Source organism: Culex pipiens, chromosome 3 (assembly GCF_016801865.2).
Source record: "Culex pipiens pallens isolate TS chromosome 3, TS_CPP_V2, whole genome shotgun sequence".
NCBI classification, from domain to species: Eukaryota; Metazoa; Arthropoda; class Insecta; order Diptera; family Culicidae; genus Culex; species Culex pipiens.
In genome coordinates this window covers 134,188,453-134,208,311 of record NC_068939.1, presented here as the reverse complement: position 1 = coordinate 134,208,311, position 19,859 = coordinate 134,188,453, and the positions used below count along the sequence as shown (strand labels likewise).

Below are 19,859 nucleotides of genomic sequence, written 5' to 3'. Positions count from 1 at the left end.
TAATTTGAACTTCCAACAATCCAAACGAAACAATCCCTTCACTCGTTTCGCTCCCCCAAACATTTGCAAAACTGACATTTAACAAGCCGCCAACTTCCATTAGCCAGGGCCGCCATTTTTTCGCCTTTTAAGGGCGGAGGGGGCGCGATTTTCACATTCTTGGAAAAGTTTCCGCCTTCAATTAGATTGGCCCATGGTTCCGATCCATTGTGGCAAACTTTCAAAGACAGTCATTTTTTTTTTGTTGCGCTCGTCTGGGAGTGAAAATTGTTTCTGTTGCCTACGCGGGCCACTTTTTCACCCCCTTTCTGAAGGGAAAATACTGCGTCGTTAAGGACATTCCTAGGTTTCCCCACCGCACCGCCACGGCTCTGGGGGGAAATTCTTTGAAGCCCATTTTCTTGTTTCACTTTTTTTGGAGGGCTGTTTCGGGTGCGGGCACACGTGCGAGATTAATTTTCTCGCAGTTGTTTATCAGCTATTTTTTTGGAGATAGTATTTTTGGGGGAAAGCACAAAAACGGCTCTTATTTTGGAGTTAATACTGTCGGGCTGATGCGTTGTGCGTCACTAATCGATACTGAATCTGTGCCAAGTCATGCACATGCATTGGGGATCATTTGCAGTGCTGCTAATGAAAAATGATCGATGGGTGCCCATTTGTTTTATTTCATTAGTAGATAAACAGCAAAATGCTTCAAGATTCAGTTGCGCTCTGTAATCTGTTGAGAGCGGATTTTCATAATTCTAAAGCATGACCTCTTTTACCGTAGAAAAGTGTCCCCAATCAAACGACGAGTACAAATTCGCCCTGGATGCCCGACACCTCGAAAAAACCCGAATCGAGCTGAACGAAACAGATGAAAATCGTTCACAATCGTTGGCGCATATGCGTGAATGGATCGTCAAACATCCGCACATTAAGAAATGTCGAACGGATTCAATATTCCTGTTGCGCTTCTTGCGAATGCGAAAGTTTTCGGTCCCAATGGCGCAGATAAGTTTGGAACGGTACCTGACAGCGCTTCGATCATTTCCACAGTGGTTCCGGAACCTCGACCCGCTGGATGGGGATATCAGGCTTTTTAACAAGGCCGGAATGCTCATCAACCTAGGTCGGGACTCACTCGGACGTACTGTCGTACTACTTCGGGCACGTGCCTTCAATCCGGAACGATTCACCTCGGCCCATTTTGTACGACAAATCATGCTGCTGCTGGAGACTACCATCGACGAAGAAGAATCACAAATCAATGGCTACGTGGTGATTGCTGATTACGAAGCGGTTTCACTGAAGGTGCTTTCTGTGTGGTCCTTGACCGATGTCAGCAATGCATCGGACAGCCTTTTCCAGTCATTCCCGTTGCGTATTCAAGAAATCCACGCAATAGGAGTCCCCAGATTTTTGAAGATAGTATCAGATATGGCGTTGTCTTGCATGAGCGAGAAGATCAGGAATCGTGTTTACGTAAGTAATAGATTCAGTTTCTAGAAAGGTGACATCTCTTTGCCAATTAGTCAATCGTGCATTGCATAAGATAATTGTGTGGGTCTATAAACCCACTCGGGAAATCGCCCGCCGGGAGAATCGGTGCGGACTCACATCCGATCCGACCGAGCGTCACACGAGTAAAGAGGACGGGAGCTGGACCTGCTTTGTCAGCTGTCACCGCACCGTTCGTGTGGCTGCGTCCATGCGCTGTCAGTGCATGGCTGCGTCAAGCCCGTCGTACGAGGGGCCTATTCGACTCGATTCAATAGAGTGCGCTCACATACATCGCAATAGGGTGTATCACTCCACACAATAATGTTAGAAGCTAGGATGAGTTCAAATTGATTGATGGGTAGCCCATTTGTTCTGGATTATTTATCTGAAAGATCTTCAAGCTTGAACTAGGAAAATTAGAACAAATCATTACACTTCAGTCGTGCTCTGTCATCTATAGATAACGGTCGTTCAAAGATTTAAAATATGATGGCGTTTAACATAGAAAAGTGTTCCCAATCATACGACGAGTACAAGTTCACATTAGATGAGCGACACCTGCAAAAGGCCCGTAACGAGCTGAACGAAACAGACGAAAATCGTTCACAATCGTTGGCTCAAATGCGTGAATGGATCGCCAAACACCCACACATTAAAAAATGCCGAACGGATTCAATATTCTTGTTGCGCTTCTTGAGAATGCGAAAATTTTCGGTCCCCATGGCGCAGGAAAGCTTGGAGCGATACCTGGTAGCGCTAAGATCGTTTCCGCAGTGGTTCAAGAACCTCGACCCGTTGGATGCGGAGATCAGGCTTTTCAACAAGGCCGGAGTGCTCACCAGTCTAGGTCGGGACTCACTAGGTCGTACCGTCGTACACTCAACCCCCGGTGGTTGGTCACTTTTTCGTTTGACACTTTTTTAGTTTGTACCCCGTTGGTTGGTCAAAGTCAAACGAAAAAGTGACGAACTGTCACTATTTACACGGCGCTCACGCACACTATCAAAACAAACGTTTGAAGGTGTGTGTGAACTCCGTGTAAAAGGGGTGTCAAACTAAAAAGTGACCCCGTTCGTTTGACAACAGTTGGTGTCAAACCATCGGGGTTTGAGTGTACTACTCCGGGCACGTGCCTTCAATTCGGAACGATTCACCTCGGCTCATTTTGTACGGCAGATCATACTTCTGCTGGAGACTACCATCGAAGAGGAAGAATCACAAATCAATGGCTACGTGGTGATTGCAGACTACGAAGCGATTTCACTGAAACAGCTTTCCGTGTGGTCCTTGACCGATGTCAGCAATGCATCGGAGAGCCTTTTCCAGTCATTCCCGTTGCGAATTCAAGAGATCCACGCAATAAGAGTCCCCAGATTTTTTAAAATGGTATCAGACCTGGCGTTGTCGTGCATGAGCGAGAAGATCAGGAATCGTGTTACCGTAAGCAATTTATACCATTTTAAAGAGCAAGAGTATCTGAAATCTAAAAAACACTTTCAAGCGTAAATGATAGACGAATTTCAGTAAGGATATTTTCACACAGAAGGGAAACAAAGATCTGGTCAAAAACAACAAAAAACAAACCATCTAAGGTCTTTTGAGGTCTCTATTGCTAGTTTCTGCTCGAAACTAGGAGTCCGAAGGCTTTAATGGGGAGAGCAACCAAACTTCTTTCTACTCCAAGGAACTTTCCACCCCAATGTTCGAACTGACGACCTTTGGATTGCGGGTCCAACCGCCGCCAGCGATTCCACCGAAGCAATCTTGGTTTGATATGTTTTTTGTCCTTATATGGCGGAGACGATTCCTACCCTGGAATGACTTAACGGCCTAACATTAACTAAAGCCAGGACCGTCGTTTTACTTCCCCACCCTATGGAAGATCTGGTCATCAAAAGTCAATTCATATATCGATACCTCTGTGCTCTGTGCTGTGTTCTAACTAGATAGGAATCCCAGCAAGCTTAGAACAAGAGAGCACAAAGGCATCGATATATGTACTAGAGTGTTGAAGATTTAGTATGATTCCATAATCGCACAACTCGTGAAACTGCTCTTGAGCAGAAATCTTGAACCAGATTTAATTATACAAAAAATATTTGGTGTAATTAGTTGCAAAAACTAGTTTCAAAAGCTAGAAATAAGTTCAGAATTGATTGACGGGGAACACATAATTTATTTTAATGAGAAAAATGACTGCCTGCAGAGGTATTACAACTCGTAAAATTATTATTAGTTTTTATCTTTATTAATGAGCTAACAGCCAGAGGCTGGTTCAGCTCAGACTCGTTAAAAAAAATCATCATATTTCAGTTGCGCTCTGTAATCTGTTGAAAGCGGTTGTTCAAAAATCTAAACCATGCCCACGTTCACCGTAGAAAAGTGTCCCCAAACATACGACGAGTACAAATTCGTACTGGATGCACCACATTTGGAAAAGGCCCGTAGCGAGCTGAACGAAACAGACGAAAATCGGGCTCAATCGTTGGCTCAAATGCGTGAATGGATTGCCAAACATCCGCACATTAAAAAATGCCGAACGGATTCAATATTCTTGTTGCGCTTCTTGAGAATGCGAAAATTTTCGGTCCCAATGGCGCAGGAAAGCTTGGAACGGTACCTGACAGCGCTACGATCATTTCCACAGTGGTTCCGGAACCTCGACCCACTGGATGCGGAGATCAGGCTTTTCAACAAGGCCGGAGTGCTTACCAACCTAGGTCGGGACTCACTTGGTCGTACTGTCGTACTTATTCGGGTACGTTCCTTCGATACAGAACGATTCCCCTCGGCTCTTTTTGTACGGCAAATCATGCTGCTGCTGGAGACTACCATCGAAGAGGAAGAAACACAAATCAATGGCTACGTGGCGATTGCTGACTACGAAGGGATTTCTCTGAAGCTGCTTTCCGTGTGGTCCTTGACCGATGTCAGTAATGCAGCGGAAAGCCTTTTCCAGTCATTCCCGTTGCGAATTCAAGAGATCCACGCAATATGCGTCCCCAAATTTTTTAAGATATTTGCCGACCTGGCGTTGTCGTGCATGAGCGAGAAGATCAGGAGTCGTGTTTCCGTAAGTTATTGATTCTATTTTTAGAAATAATGGTCCTGCTTAGCCGAATACGATTTAAAAGTTAAGATTGGTAGATCCAAATATCTGACAACGCCGTTCATTTAACTTTTCAACATTGAGTTCCCCGTTTGGACGCAGCAACCCTTTTGCCAATTAGTCCACATTCCCGATAGGTCAGCATTTCTTGCCACCCAACGCAATGGCAATGCAAAATAATTAATAACACCATTTGGTCAAGCCGGGACCGTGGTGTAGGGGTTAGCGTGGTTGCCTCTCACCCAGTCGGCCTGGGTTCGATCCCAGAAGGTCCCGGTGGTAAATTTTGAGACGAGATTTGTCTGATCACGCCTGCCGTCGGATGGGGAAGTAAATGTTGGCCCCGATTTAACCTAGAGGTTAGGTTGTTAGCTCAGTCCAGGTGTCGGAGTCGTCTCCCTGGGTCCAGTCTCGGTGAAGTCGCTGGTAGGGCAGTTGGACTCACAATCCAAAGGTCGTCAGTTCGTATCCCGGGGTGGATGGAAGCTAAGGTGTAAAAAGAGGTTTGCAATTGCCTCAACAATCAAGCCTTCGGACACCTAGTTTCGAGAAGGAATCTCGCAGTCGAGAACGCCAAGGCAATGCTGTAGAGCGAATAATTTGATTTGATTTTTTTCATTTGGTCAGGATCCCCAACGACGACATTCCATGAATGTCATTTACACATGAAACTCAAATGAGTGTCTTGGCACATCTTTGATAGAAATCTAGAAATAGAAGCTACGACCAACGTTAGAGCTCAATTTGACAAGTAATGAAAGACACTCACAAATATGTGATGGAACTTTGGTAGATAACGCTATGATTCGAATTCCGGACGCTTCGAAACCCGGATTCCTCATCTTGTATTATCAAATATTTTAAGTTTGCATAATTATTGTCAAAACAAAACTGTGTTATTTGATAAATTCGAACATCAATTTTCATTTAAAATATGTTTGGACGCTGTAGCCAATGCCAGGGATGATAGTGACTACACGACCAAGCGACGGCGTAAGCAGAGCGGTTCGGATAGATGGCGAGGAAATCGAGAGGGTCGAGACGATCAAATACCTCGGAATGGTGCTGGACGAAAAATTGAACTTTAATGACCACCTTGAATACACAATACGGAAAGCAGCCCGAAAATTTGGAGTACTATGCAGAATAAACCGTTACCTGACGACTGAAGCCAAAATAGACGTGTACAAATCCCTGATTGCTCCTCACTTCGACTACTGTGCCTCTATCCTGTTTTTAGCAACTCGTCGACAACTGAAAAGAATGCAGGTCCGACAGAGCAAAGTGTTGCGACTTATTTTGAAATGTGATCGTTTAACACCAAGGCAAAATATGCTGGATTGTTTACAATGGATGTCTGTTCGTCAAAGGATCGAGTACAATACGTTAATTTTTGTGTTTCGTGTAACTAAAGGGATGGCGCCCAAATACTTGACAGGTACGGTGGTATACGGGAGGGATATCCATCAGCACGACACCAGAGGAGCTGACAATCTCAGATTGCAGATGTGCAGGAAGGCGTGTACGCAGAATTCACTGTTCTACAAAGGATACAGCAGGTACAACCAGCTACCGGAAGCAGCAAAGAACACCAGGAACATCAACGAGTTCAAAAACTTGTGTAAGAATTTCGTGCGTCAACGACCGATGGAGTAAAAGTGAACCACGACGGTACTGTGAGGAAGAGCATGTTATGACGGCCGGCCATCTTCATTATCGGTACATGTCGCATGGGATCAGTTTGGGCCTCATATGATGTAAGCTTGATCAAAAGTAACGCGAATCTGGGCGCGGTTCTAACCCTATGTGCTCATATGTGCGTGGGATAGCAAATGATCTCAATACCCTAAATGGAAGCTGCAATCTGAGTGATAGACAAAAGGACTCTACAAAGGATTTTGTAAGAGCGCCTTGAGATGAAGTAAGAGAGGAATGGATGGGCATACACGGAAGTAGAGTTAGATCAAAGGACACTCTCAATAATAGACGATAGAATTATCGAAAGATATCTGCTCGTAATCCTTCCATGCTACAAAAACTGTGTATGGGTGTATGGCCATCCAAGGAAAAAAAAAATGCCAAAACAATTAAATTAAATAAAAACATGAGTTACACAAACTCTGAAACATTTCGTTGAAATATTTCATAGGCGTTCGAAGCACCAGGGACGCAAAGCAGTCATTTATGGTTCGGATTTCCTTAAATTCTAGCAATTTTTTACACAAAATATTGATTGTTTTGATGTTAACAACTTCTTTGAGACCTCAAGAATGCCATTCACTTAAATTTCAGTCCAAATTTATGCGATTCATAAGCAAAATCGAGTGTCCGGAATTCGAATCAAAAGTGTCCGGATTTCGAATCAGCTTTTATCAGTGTCCGGGATTCGAAGCACAACAAGTAATTTTAATTTTGAAATTCTGATGAAAAATGATAAGAAAAGACATATTTTACATGCATTCTTTTAAAATTGACTGTTTGTACTACATCCTGATAATATTTCTGCATTTCCAACTTATTACTTGTTTTTTTGCCAGCTATACCAAAAATGATATGCTACTAAGTGTCCGGATTTCGAATCATGACGTTATCTCTATGAAGGACATTCGAGATTCTTCCAATACTGTTTGCATCGCGAACAGTTCTATTACTGGCAAAAATCGAGATTTCAGCTGCAGGTGAGCAATTATCTACGAAATCGGTCTTTTTTCTTCAATTTTAATTTTTGTGTTTTTTAATTCGGCTGAAACTTTTTTGATGCCTTCGGTATGCCTAAAGAAGCCATTTTGAATCATTAGTTTGCCCATATAATTTCCTGTCCATACAAAAACTAACTTAATCCATCTATGTGGTTGATGCCTTCCTCACTTTTTACCAACAATGGGTAATATGAGTGGTTTGGACGCATACTTCAGCAATTTTTTTAGATCCAGAAAAAATAAGTACACAGATATAACTTAAGTCAATACAGAGTTGCCAGTTCTTCAGTGTTTTGGATTCGTAGGAAAGATCTTTCAATTACCTAACCAAAGATGTGTCGGATGATGGATCCTGACATCGTTTACATACATTTAAGTGAGATCCGGCTTCAAAAAAGTACAAATATATCTTTTAAGTGGTCATAACTCAAGACAGGGTTGCCAGATCTTCAATGTTTTAGACTCGTTGGAAAGGTCTTGCAATTATCTAACTAACGATGGATCGGATGATGGATCCGGACATCGTTTACATACATTTGAGTGAGATCCGGCTTCAAAAAAGTACAAAAATATCATTAAAATGGTCATAACTCGAGACAGGGTTGCCAGATCTTTTATGTAGTTGACTCGTTGGAAAGGTCTTTCAAATACCTAACCAACGATGTGGCGGATGATGGATCCGGACATCGCTTACATGCATATAAATGAGATCCGGATATATGTGAAAACACATTTTTATACATAACTTTTGAACTAGTTATCGAATCTTCAAACAATTCAATAGCGATGTATGGGACCCTAAACCAAATCGAATGCAACTGGTTTGGCCAAAATCGGTTCAGCCAGTGCTGAGAAAACTCAGTGAGAATTTTGGTCACATACATACATACACACACACATACACACACACAGACATTTGTTCAGTTTTCGATTCTGAGTCGATATGTATACATGAAGGTGGGTCTTTGAGCTTCTAATGAAAAGTTCATTTTTAAAGCAGGTTTATAGCCTTACCTCAGTGAGAAAGGCAAAATGATGTATGAAAATTCAAAAATCTGTATCTTTTGAAGGATTTTTTGATCGATTTGGTGTCTTCGGCAAAGTTGTACGTATGGATACAGACTACACTGGAAAAAATGATACATGGTAAAAAAATGTTTGGTGATTTTTAAGGCTACCAACTGTACGGATTTTTTCCTTACCATACGGATTTTCGAACCTCTTCGCGGATTTTTAACAGGCCGGAATTTTTGTAGGGAATTTTACGCATAATACGGATTTGTACGGAATTTTAACAACTTTTTAATCATTGAATTGCTTTTTTGATTTGGTCGAAGCTTTTGTTAACTAGAATTTTTTTTTTCTGTGAGTTTGATTTAAAAAGGGAGAGTTTTCCTGGGTTTCCTCAATTCAAACTTGATTATCAATAATTCTAGAGTTTTTGAACTATTGTCTTTCATATGTTGATAGGACCTTTAAAAAAAACTCTAGAATAATTATTGTTCTTTTAGAAATTCCTTACTATATATATTTATCCATTTCCAAAGGCTTTCTAAAACTTGTGCAAACGTTTGAACATTTGAATTAACAAATCTAGAGTTTTTTGAAGGTCCTATAAACTGTTGTGTTTCACATGTTATAGGACCATTTCAATAAAAAAAAAACTCTGGAAAAGTGTTCGTGAAAACACTAAGAACGATATTATTCGTAAAAGCAAACTTGACATTTTGTAAACTTTAAAACGTTTAACAAAAAACATTGAAGAACATAATGATTTGATTCAAATCACGGTTTATTTTATGAATACATTTAAACGTGCAACGTGTGAAATTAGTTAGCTGTAAAAAACGACACAGTTTTATGTTTTTAATTCTCAAATTTATTAAATTTAATTTATATAAATAATTCATTGACAGTTTTTGTTATACCATGGTGTCATATCGGCAAAGTATACGGAACTTTGCTCAGCAAGAGTTGGTAGCCTTAGTGATTTTTTATTTAACTTTTTGTCACTAAAACTTGATTTGCAAAAAAAAAATTTTTTATTTTTTAGTCTTAACTTGAAAATTTTGAAAATATTGTTTTCAAAAAGATCGGAAAATTTCACAAAAATTTCATATTTTAACATTGAAAATCGGACCATTAGTTGCTGAGATATCGACATTAGACAATGATGGATTTTTTGGGTGAGACATAGAAAACATCAATTTTCCTGTTTTTAAACCTTTGCATGGCAATATCTCAGCAACTAAGGGTCGTACATGTGCACCAATTTAAAAATATTAAAAACGGCGACTATTTTCAAAAAAGTCACCTAAAAATGGATTTAACTTGAAAACGGTGCACTTTATCAAAATTTCACTTAAGTACTTTTTGATTGTAAATTTGATTTTACATCGAAAAATGAAGTTGAAAAATTTTTGCGACCGGTATTTCGATTTTTTGAAAAAATAGTATTGATTCAAAAATTTATAACTCGCTCAAAGATTTTTTGCATAACCTAGAAATTTCTGAAAAGTTGGCATTTTATGTCCTCTAAAACATATCAAAAATTAAAAATAGTGTTTTTTTGCAAATCAAGTTTTAGTGATAAAAAGTTAAATAATTTTTTTTTTACCTTGTATCATTTTTTTCCAGTGTAGTCCGTATCCATACCTACAACTTTGCCGAAGACACCAAATCGATCAAAAAATTCTTTCAAAAGATACAGATTTTTTAATTTTCATACATCATTTTTGTATGGACAGCTGCCAAATTTGTATGAAAAATTATATGGAAAATCTAATGATGCAAAATGGCTTCTTTGGGCACCAAAAAAAGTTTCAGTCGGATTAAAAAAAATACAAAAAAAAAATCGAATGACCGAAATCTGAGAGAACTGCTCAGGTGGCAAAGGATGTTCCAATGCATCTTCTGAGAGTTGAATTTCCCAAAACAGTGTTTTTTTCTAATGGGAAAATGTTTTCCCAAAGATTTGACAACAAAAACCAGTTTTTCTCAGAAAAATTTATTTGGCGTAATAGCGGAATTTTCAGTGGACAGAGGTGTAGAGGCAAATGGATGTTGGGGATACAAACATTTTATACCGTATCATCATTTGAATGAAGAGCAATTGTTTGTTTATTCGGGTCAACTTTAACCTTTTTGGTCATTCGTTGCCTTTTTTCCACACAGAAGAGAAAGTTCACCTAGCCTAAAAGACATTTGTACTAACGTGTTACGGATTCAGTATGGAAATAATTCCATGATCTTAACTCGTGCAACAGCACTTAAAAAGATATCTCCAACCTGATTTAAACATACAAAAATATTTGCCCTTAACAATTGCAAAAAATAGAAGCAAGAAATGAGTTCGAATATGTATGCAGTAGTCGGGCACGCACATGTGACAAAACGTCCTCTGAATAAATTCCCTTCGGCCAGTTGTCACACTTGTAGTAAGTAAAGTAAATCTTTCCCAGTTCCTGAGGGGAACACCCTTGAAGAGTATCGGGGCCGGCATTTACAAAGCGGATTCAGTGGCAATTTCATTCTCAACTTAATGTTAACATGTTGAGGTTAATGTTAACATTCCATAGGTCGCCTTCCTAAGGTGTCGTGATAAGGTCCAGTTTGTGACGATACTCTACCTTCCCTTTACTAAGCAATCGATTCCAGAAGGGAAAAGATCACCAGTTGTGTTGGTCCGAGCCGGGATTCGAACCCCGATCTACCGCTTACTAGGCGGGAGCGTTACCACTAGGCTACGTGGCTCGGTCTCACACTTGTAGAGTGCAACAAAATAACACGATCAGATCGCAAGTATACTAGCTTATCAAGAATGACCAAATTGCAAAGAGGTTTTCACGATTCTTGTTGAATATCACTTAATGGGCAAAAATGCAAATGTGACAGAATGCACGATCATGATTTATTTATATTTTAAGGTTCACATGCTTTTTTATAGAAAACTGGTAATGAAAACAAAAACAATCTTGAACTGCTATTTGAACTAGTCAAAGTGTAATTATTATTTATCTTTAGTAATGAGCAAACAGTCAGAGGCTAGTTCAGCTTCGATACGTAAAATTAGAAAAAAAAATCATTATATTTCAGTCGAGCTCTGTCATCTGTTGAGAGCGGACATTCAAAGGTCTAAAACATGGCCTCGTTTACCGTAGAAAAGTGTCCCCAAACATACGACGAATACAATTTTGTACTAGATGCCCTACATTTGGAAAAGGCTCGTATCGAGCTGAACGAAACAGATGAAAATCGTGCTCAATCGTTGGCTCAGATGCGTGAATGGATCGCCAAACATCCGCACATTGGGAAATGCCGAACGGATTCGGTATTTCTGTTGCGTTTCTTGAGAATGCGAAAATTTTCAGTCCCAATGGCGCAGGAAAGCTTGGAGCGTTACCTGATAGCGCTACGATCGTTTCCACAGTGGTTCAAGAACCTCGACCCGCTGAACGAGGAAATCAGGCTTTTCAACAAAGTCGGAATGCTGTTCAATTTAGGGTTTGACTCGCACGGACGAACCGTTGTATTATTTCGGCCACGTGTCCTAAATGTCCTGAATAGGGAACAAGCCACCATTGGACATCAGATGCGACAGGCAATGCTGCTGCTGGAGACTACCATCGAAGAGGAAACATCCCAAATCAATGGCTACGTGGCGATTGCTGACTTCGAAGCGATTACACTGAAGCTGCTTTCCGTGTGGTCCTTGACCGATGTCAGTAATGCAGCGGAAAGTCTTTTCCAGTCATTCCCGTTGCGAATTCAAGAGATCCACGCAATATGCGTCCCCAGATTTTTTAAGATATTTGCCGACCTGGCGTTGTCTTGCATGAGCGAGAAGATTAGGAATCGTGTTTATGTAAGTAATAGACTCAATTTCAAGAAACAATAAGCGTTTGTCGTATTGACCTGTTTTGCCAATTAGTTCACTGTGAATTGCAAAAGATAATTTCAGAAGTGATAAATGAGTTCAACATTGATTTTTAAAGTTCTACCACACTATCAAACAGTGTGCTAGGAATGAAAGCAGTGACAACCTCGAAATGCTGTTTTAACAAGTTAAATCAAAGTTTAAAGTTCATTATACTTCAGTCGTGCTCTTTCATCTGAAGAGATCAGTTCATAGATTTAAAGAATGACCTCGTTTACCGTAGAAAAGTGTCCACTAACTTACGATAAGTACAAATTCGTACTGGATGCCCTACATTTGGAAAAGGCCCGTATCGAGTTGAACTGAACACAAGAAAATCGTGCCCAATCGTTGGCTCATATGCGTCAATGGATTGCCAAACACCCGCACATAAAGAATTACCGTACGGACTCGGGTTACTTGTTGCGTTTCTTGAAAATGCGAAAGTTGTCGGTCCCAAGGGCTCAGGAAAGCCTGGAGCGGTACCTGATAACGCTTAAATCGTTTCCTCAGTGGTTCCGGAACCTCGACCCGCTGGACGGGGAGTTCAGACTATTGAACCAGGTCGGCCTAAGTTTCAACCACTGTGACTCACTCGGACGTACTGTTCTACAGTACAGGCCCCGTGTATTCAATCCGAAACGATTCCCTCAGCACATCAGATAAAACTGATCATGCTGCAGCTGGAGACTTCCCTCGACGAGGAAGCATCACAAATCAATGGTTACGTGCTCATTGCTGACTTCGAAGCGGTATTACTGAAGCAGTATTCTGTGTGATCCTTGACCGATGTCAGTGGTGCAGCGAACAACCTTTTTCAGTCATTTCCAATGTGAATTTTAGATATTCACGGCATAGGAGTCGCCCGATTTTTGAAGACTATTATAGATTTAGCTCTTGCTTACGTTAGCGAGAAGGTCGGGAATTGAGTTTACGTGAGTGTTCACACATTTTAACTGAATTATCTTCATGAAAATTATTTTAAAAAAAAATGATCGTGGTATAACATCTGAGTATAATTTTCTAACTAAACATACAAATTTAAAATCTTTCCTCAAAATCACAATATAACAGCTTGATCTCCTTTCCAGTGCCACAAATCGCTGGACGATGCCATGAAGCACCTGGAGCTGTCCCTTCTGACGACCGACTACGAGGGTGGCACCCAGAATCCGGACCAGTTGACGGAAGATTTTATAAAATGTGCCGAGCGGAAGCGCACCCAGCTGCTGCTGATGGACGAAATGGATATCGACACGTCGCGGTACCAATTTGGTGGGCAACAAAACACCGTTGTAAGCGAAATCGAAGCCGGAATGGTGGGAAGTTTCAAGAAGCTGAATGTCGATTAGCTTTTGACTACTCCCTTATAATCAAATTCCAAAAAAACGTTTTTGAGATAAATGTTTTAACACAGTTTTAGCTAAACCAATCGCAACACTGCTTACGAACAGAAGTCCTGTAACAAATAAAAGGCATACAATGTAAAATAAAAACAACAAGCTTTACAATGTATGTAGGATAAAAATGTAAACCCACATCCAATTATGTCCCTGGAGGTAAAAAATGCACGAAAAAGAAAAAAATGGGAATGGTGAAATAAACACGTGACAGGGATGTTAAAAAAGTAAAGGAAAATTTTAAATTCAAGTAAAGTTTATATTTGTAACGAAAAACTATTTATAATTAAAATATTCTAAAAATGTAAAAAAAAAAACAAAAACAAACAAGCTACCATTTTTTCGTGAAAACTTTCACATTCCTGCCAGCTTCACCAGCCCAACAATATGCAAATTCAGCAAAAAAAGCAAACAGCAACCAAAAAAAACTTCATTTAAATTTGATGAAAGGTGTCCGCAGATAACACCTTACTTTTTGATGTTGCGTTTTACGGGCGACACTCGGACCGAACACGTGGGCTCGGGTCCGGAAAGCGCACTCACTCGTTCTCTCTGTGTGTGTGTGGTCCGGAAAGGAGCTTTTTTTGCTCACATTTATTGCTCAACCCTGCTGCTCTCTAATGTTTTGTCAATCCTTTTTTCCCTCCCCAACTCCTCGACCGGAAGCGCCAGCCAAATTCCGACGCATAATAAACGAAGCTCATTTTGCGCTTATTTGCGTTTTATGGTCGTTCGTTTACGGAAACGAGAGGACAATCCAATGGACAATCCGTTGCTGCGAAACTGAAATAGGTCAGGTTTTTTTTATGAAAAGCAAACTGTTTAGCCTTTCTCCCGCCCGTGTGGATCAATCGGACCGCGCACTGGACTCACAATCCAGAGGTTGCTGGTTCGAATCCCGCGGCGGGCGCTCTAAAATTCTTTGTGTAAATATGGGTATTCGGCGCCGTCGCTCCGTGCCATACTTTCATACACTTAGGAGCCCAGGGCGGCGAAGTCCTTGTAGATAAAAAGGAAGACACTAGTGGTTGGTACTAGCAATGGTGGCCGACAGCTATAAAGTCAACTTCGTTTTAGCCTTTCTCTTGAGCTTTAGTATTAATTGAAACCCCATCAGCCAACACTTTACAAAAAGTCATCCGATACATATCCGATACAAACATATAAAAGCTATTCAAACTCAAACTATTTCAGTTCAAATTACCGCCGAAACCCTCATGAGTAATTTCCTACGAAATCTACCGATTTAGTGCATTTTTTTTTTGTATTTTATTAATTTGACCCAAACATTGCGGAGGCTTTTCCAATGACCATAGAAGCCATTTTGTGCCATTGGTTTACCCATACAAGTCTCCATAAAATTTAAAAAGGCAAAATATTGATTTTGGAAAATTATTTAAATTAAATTAAATGTTAATTAAATTAAAAAAAAAACACTGTGTTTATTTTATCACTAAACAGTGCTCAACTTTAACGAAGACACTTAATCGTTCATAAAATTCCTTCAAAAGATACATATTTTCGAAAATGTGCGTGGGTCATTGCCTGCCAACTCACACAGCAGTTGCCTCGATCCCTCTTCGATTGCGCGAAACTTTGTCCTAAGGGTTAACTTTGTTCCCTGATCACGAATCCGAGTTCCATTCTTCGATATCTCGTGACGAAAAAAGACGTGCTTTTCAATAATTTGCAGCCTGAAATGGTGATTGTTTGGAAACTTGGTGTCTAAGGGACTTTTATGTAAAGTTGGACGCCCGATTTGATAGCGTACTTAAAATTCCGGAAAAACGTATTTTTCATCGAAAAAAATACAAAAATAGTTTAAATTTTTTTTGCCGTTATTTGTTTCGCGACAGTAATTATTTTTCGGACTTGTCATTTTATGAGAAATTTAATATACTTCTCGAATATGCAATAACCCAGAAGGGTCATTTTTTCAGTAACAAAAAAAAACCATTTTGAAATTTCGTGTTCTTTTAAAACGTTGCAGGGTTGTTGTTAATTCATTTATTGCTGTGAACTTTAACCAAAATTTTATTAGGGGTAATTTGGACGCCTAAGGACCATTATTTTACAGCTGTCTTGAAATTATTAATTTTCAACATAAAAATCTAAATTTTACGGAAAAAATGTTTTGCAAAATAAAAAAAAATGCTGTACACTAAAACATGGATGGATGAAAATTTAACGGTTGAATATTTCCTCTTCTTGTTTTAATTTAAATAAAGCAAAAAAAACTGAAAAAAACTCCAACAGTAATTTTTAGAAAAAAAAAGTGAACTCACAAAATGACCAGAAATCATTCATGACAGTACTTTTTTACACATTATTTTAGGTTAAATGGCATAAAAGAGCGAATATTATACCATCATATTTTCAACCATTCAAAAATAAACTTTTTTTACTGTGCATACTTTATTTGAACATTTTGATCATATTCAAGATATTTTAAACTGGGCCCGAACATGCAAAATATGGCTATCAACGCAGGAAATACATTTTAAATAGTTTTTAGATGATTGGACCTCTATTTTCATTAAAATTAAGCCGACCAGTTTGTGGACCAAAAGCAACTCACGAAAAACAAAAACACAAAACACACGTCGTTTTAATTTCTTTTTATTTTCAATAAAAATAAATCTGTTATATTTTGAAGAATCAAAAAGTCAAACTTTGAATTATTTTGACAACAAATGGTATATCATTAGTTTATTTTATTTATATTTATATTTATGTTTAAACAAGCCTCACCCGACAAACTTCGTTCTACCTTTTTTTCGTTTGTTGATGTTTTTTGCTTTTTTGCTTATTCAGCCTCCTGTGATCAAAATTTGATTTTACGTACCTTTCTCCATACAATTTGCCGATGCTCCAGAATCGGTTCCAGAGTGGCCAAAGTGTCAATTAGTTAGCGTATAAACCTTCCTTGGTCTTATACGAACCCAACGCAACAAAGAGCACCTCGATCTGACGCTCCGTATTGAACTAATTCGCGTTCGAACAAAATAGTCGATTTTTTATATATATATAGATTCGGAATTTCATCCATTCGACTTTAAAATCATTCATCATGAATATAAAAAAAATCAAATTATTCGCTCTACAGCATTGCCTTGGCGTTCTCGATTACGAGATTGCTACTCGAAACTAAATGTCCGAAGGCTTGATTGTTGAGGCAATTGCAAACCTCTTTTTACACCTTAGTTTCCATCCACCCCGGGATTCGAACTGACGACCTTTGGATTATTAGACCAACTGCCTACCAGCGACTCCACCGAGGCAGGACCCAGGGAGACGACTCCTACACCTGGAGTTAGCTAACGACCTAACTTTTTTAGGTTAGGCCGGGGCCAACATTTGCTTCCCATCCGACGGCAGGCGTGATCAGACAAATTTCGTCTCGAAAAATGCCACCGGGACCGTCTGGGATCGAACCCAGGCCGACTGGGTGAGAGGCAATCACGCTTACCCCTACACCACGGTCCCGGCTTCATCCATCATGAATATAATTTCTCCTAAATTTATAGCAGTGTTTCCAAAAGTGGGTACTGGGGCCCACAAGTGGAGCCTGACAAGTTCTTGAAAGGTACGTGGGCTCCACCATTAATGTATGGAAGGTGGGGCCAGGGCAAAAAAAAATATGGGAATCAGTGATTTATAGCATTAGACTCCTATGGTGAGCGAAAGATAAGTCAGAGTTTGTGCAGAGTAGAGTTAGTTTAAGTAGAATTGGCAAAAAGAACTTAAATAATCTATTGAGCTTAAAGCATTTAACATTGACATTGGGTCAATGTGATGTTTTACGTTTTTACAATTTCTCAGATTCATGTTTGTTGGATTTTTGGATATTGATAAAAATTAAATTCAACCAGTAGAAAAAAATGCTCGACTTAAATACAGTCCAAACTCGATTATCAGCAAAATTTCACTTCGGATAATCGTAACTTTGGATAATCGAATCAGGAAAAAAAATATTATTTTCGTTATCTTATTTTTGATTATTGAGCTTTAATATGAACCCTAAACTAATCTAAGGTGATCTAAAATTTTTAAACCCAAGATGGCGGCCAAAATGGCGGTGACAAAATATTGAAAAAATGCAATTTTTAATTTAATAGGCAATGATCCATTCAAATTTGACTAAAATGGGGTCGCAGAACTCGAATTTAATGCTAAAAGTAAGAAAATAAAATAGACGATTTTTTCCATGATTTGATTATCCGAAGTCCCATACAAACCTTCGGTTAATCGAACTTCGAATAATCGAGTCTGCATTGCATGATTTAAAAAAACTTCTCTTGCTATAGCCGAAGGTTTGTGTGGGACTTCGGATAATCAAACCATGAAAAAAATCGTCTATTTTATTTTCTTACTTTTAGCATATTTATGGTTCTTGATTCAAAGTCTTGTAACTTTCCATTGAACTGTTTTTGAGATACGTTTACCAGGAAATCATATTGAACCACCTCCTGGGGCAAAACAAGAAATTTTCTCAACCAACGAAAAACAGAAAGCTCTCTCCGGGTTGTTTTCCACCCGAGTTTCATGGAACGAGATGAAGCGATGTGAAAATAAATAACACCTCTCCTCAAGCTTTTCATACCTTTCGCTGTCGGCAAAGCACTTTGCACCTCTGCTGATGATATCGTCGTAATATTGTCGAAACAAAATCGTGCCCTGTGTTCAAAACCTCTCCGATCTAGATTGTGGTCTTAAATTCAGGTTAAACATAAGAAACTTAACCCCACAAGCCAGTTTCCACACTTTTGTAGCGGGAGGTGGTGAAAAGCTTGGCCGCTCACACGTTAGTAAACATGACCTTGGCTATCGCAGCCAGCTTCTTGCAACACACAACAACCACCCAGGGCCGTATCTAAGGGGGGTGTTATGGGTGTTCAACACCCCCCATGGAAAAAAATGGATTACACCCTTAACGCCCCGACAAAGACACGGCCCGAAGGGCCGCCATTTTTTATTACTATCAAAATTTAGACACCCAGGGAAAAACTTCACTTTTTGAAAACTGAACTCTCAGTAAATACGCCCTCATAAAAACATTTGACGCTAGGAAAAAACTCCACTTTCACAAAACACGCTCTTCTAAAAATATTTAAAATAACTATGTTCGATGACGCCAACAGAAAAATTAAACTCTTACTCAATACGCCCTCATGAAAATATTTGCAAAAAAAATCCAACGTTCAATAAATACGCCCTCAAGAATAAAAAACTTTGATCTTTGACGCCTTGAAAAAAACTCAACTTGCACTAAATACGCCCTCAAGAAAATATAAAAAAGCATTGATCGTTGACGCCTTGCAATAAACTAAACTCTCGCTTAATACGCCTTTATTAAAATAATAAAAAAAAACTTTGATCGTAGACGCCTTGAAAAAAAAACCCGATTTAATCCCACCAGGGGTGAGATAGAGCCTTTCTTACAAAAGAATATAACTTCTCTCAATTCACAACATCGACTTGATACAAAAAAATTTATGATGAAAGCAAGGGATTATTAATGATGTGTTTTCTAAAAGAAATTGAAAACGCAATTTTCACCTATCGAATATTTTTAATCGTACAAATTCTTAGCTTCCAATGCGCAAGTGACGACACACACCGCGGTTTTGGTTTTCTAGTTTTGGTACGAGCCCAAAAACCGAACAAAGCAGGCGCAAAGCAAAACCGAGTTAACCGCACAGTGGGAAGCTTGCCATTCAGCGTCTACGAAAGTGAGAGAGTCAGAGATAGATATTTTTACAACCGCACCACTACACACTCAATCGCAATACCTTAGGTAGATAGCCATTGGCGTCGCGAGCATTGAAAACTTTGAAAACGATATAAAGCTTAGAAGCTTCGAAAGCTCCTATTGGAATCCAATGAACTCTGTTAAATAAAACGATACGACAAATGAAGCCTACTTAAAGGCGATTTTAGGAGCACACGGGAAACAAATTGATTGTACCCGGATGAATGTCCTATGTCAAAAAAGTTTTTGCATAAACATTGGACAGTTATGCAAAAACGGACAAAGCAAAAGAAACCGAAAAGCTACGATATCTTACATGTAGAAGGAAACATCGGTAGACAAGCTACTACGAACGAGTATAAGTCGAGCCGAAACATATGCGCCAGCATTCTCGCGCCAGTATTCGAAGCTCAACTTGACAACTTGTCGACTTGGCGACGAAGCGTCGAAAATCGATGCAGTGTGATTTTTTAGCGATTTTTCGGTTTAAAATTCATGC

The 19,859-nt window shown here is 39.4% G+C and overlaps 2 protein-coding genes across 5 annotated transcripts in view; one reads left to right on the top strand and one right to left on the bottom strand.

Moving 5' to 3' along the window:
• LOC120422105 (TLD domain-containing protein 2) overlaps window positions 1-19,859 on the bottom strand; it is a 418,926-nt gene that overhangs the window by 348,647 nt on the left and 50,420 nt on the right. The window lies entirely within an intron of this gene.
• Window positions 711-13,655, top strand: LOC120430520 (alpha-tocopherol transfer protein-like). 3 transcript variants are annotated; one of them, XM_039595636.2, is made up of 2 exons: window positions 711-1,467; window positions 13,300-13,655. In XM_039595636.2, exons 1-2 carry the CDS (start codon window positions 754-756, stop codon window positions 13,558-13,560), a joined length of 975 nt encoding a protein of 324 aa, XP_039451570.1. In that variant the 5' UTR covers window positions 711-753; the 3' UTR covers window positions 13,561-13,655. The 3 variants fall into 3 exon arrangements, with proteins under 3 accessions (XP_039451570.1, XP_039451569.1, XP_039451568.1); XM_039595635.2 differs by lacking the exon at window positions 711-1,467 and adding an exon at window positions 3,505-4,558; XM_039595634.2 differs by lacking the exon at window positions 711-1,467 and adding an exon at window positions 8,947-12,157.

Bases quoted from the DNA above. Each gene is read 5' to 3' on its own strand.
- LOC120430520 (XM_039595634.2), top strand. From the start codon at position 11,435: ATGGCCTCGTTTACCGTAGAAAAGTGTCCCCAAACATACGACGAATAC. The intron at 12,158-13,299 runs GTAAGTAATAGA...TCTCCTTTCCAG, and splicing joins AGATTAGGAATCGTGTTTAT to TGCCACAAATCGCTGGACGA.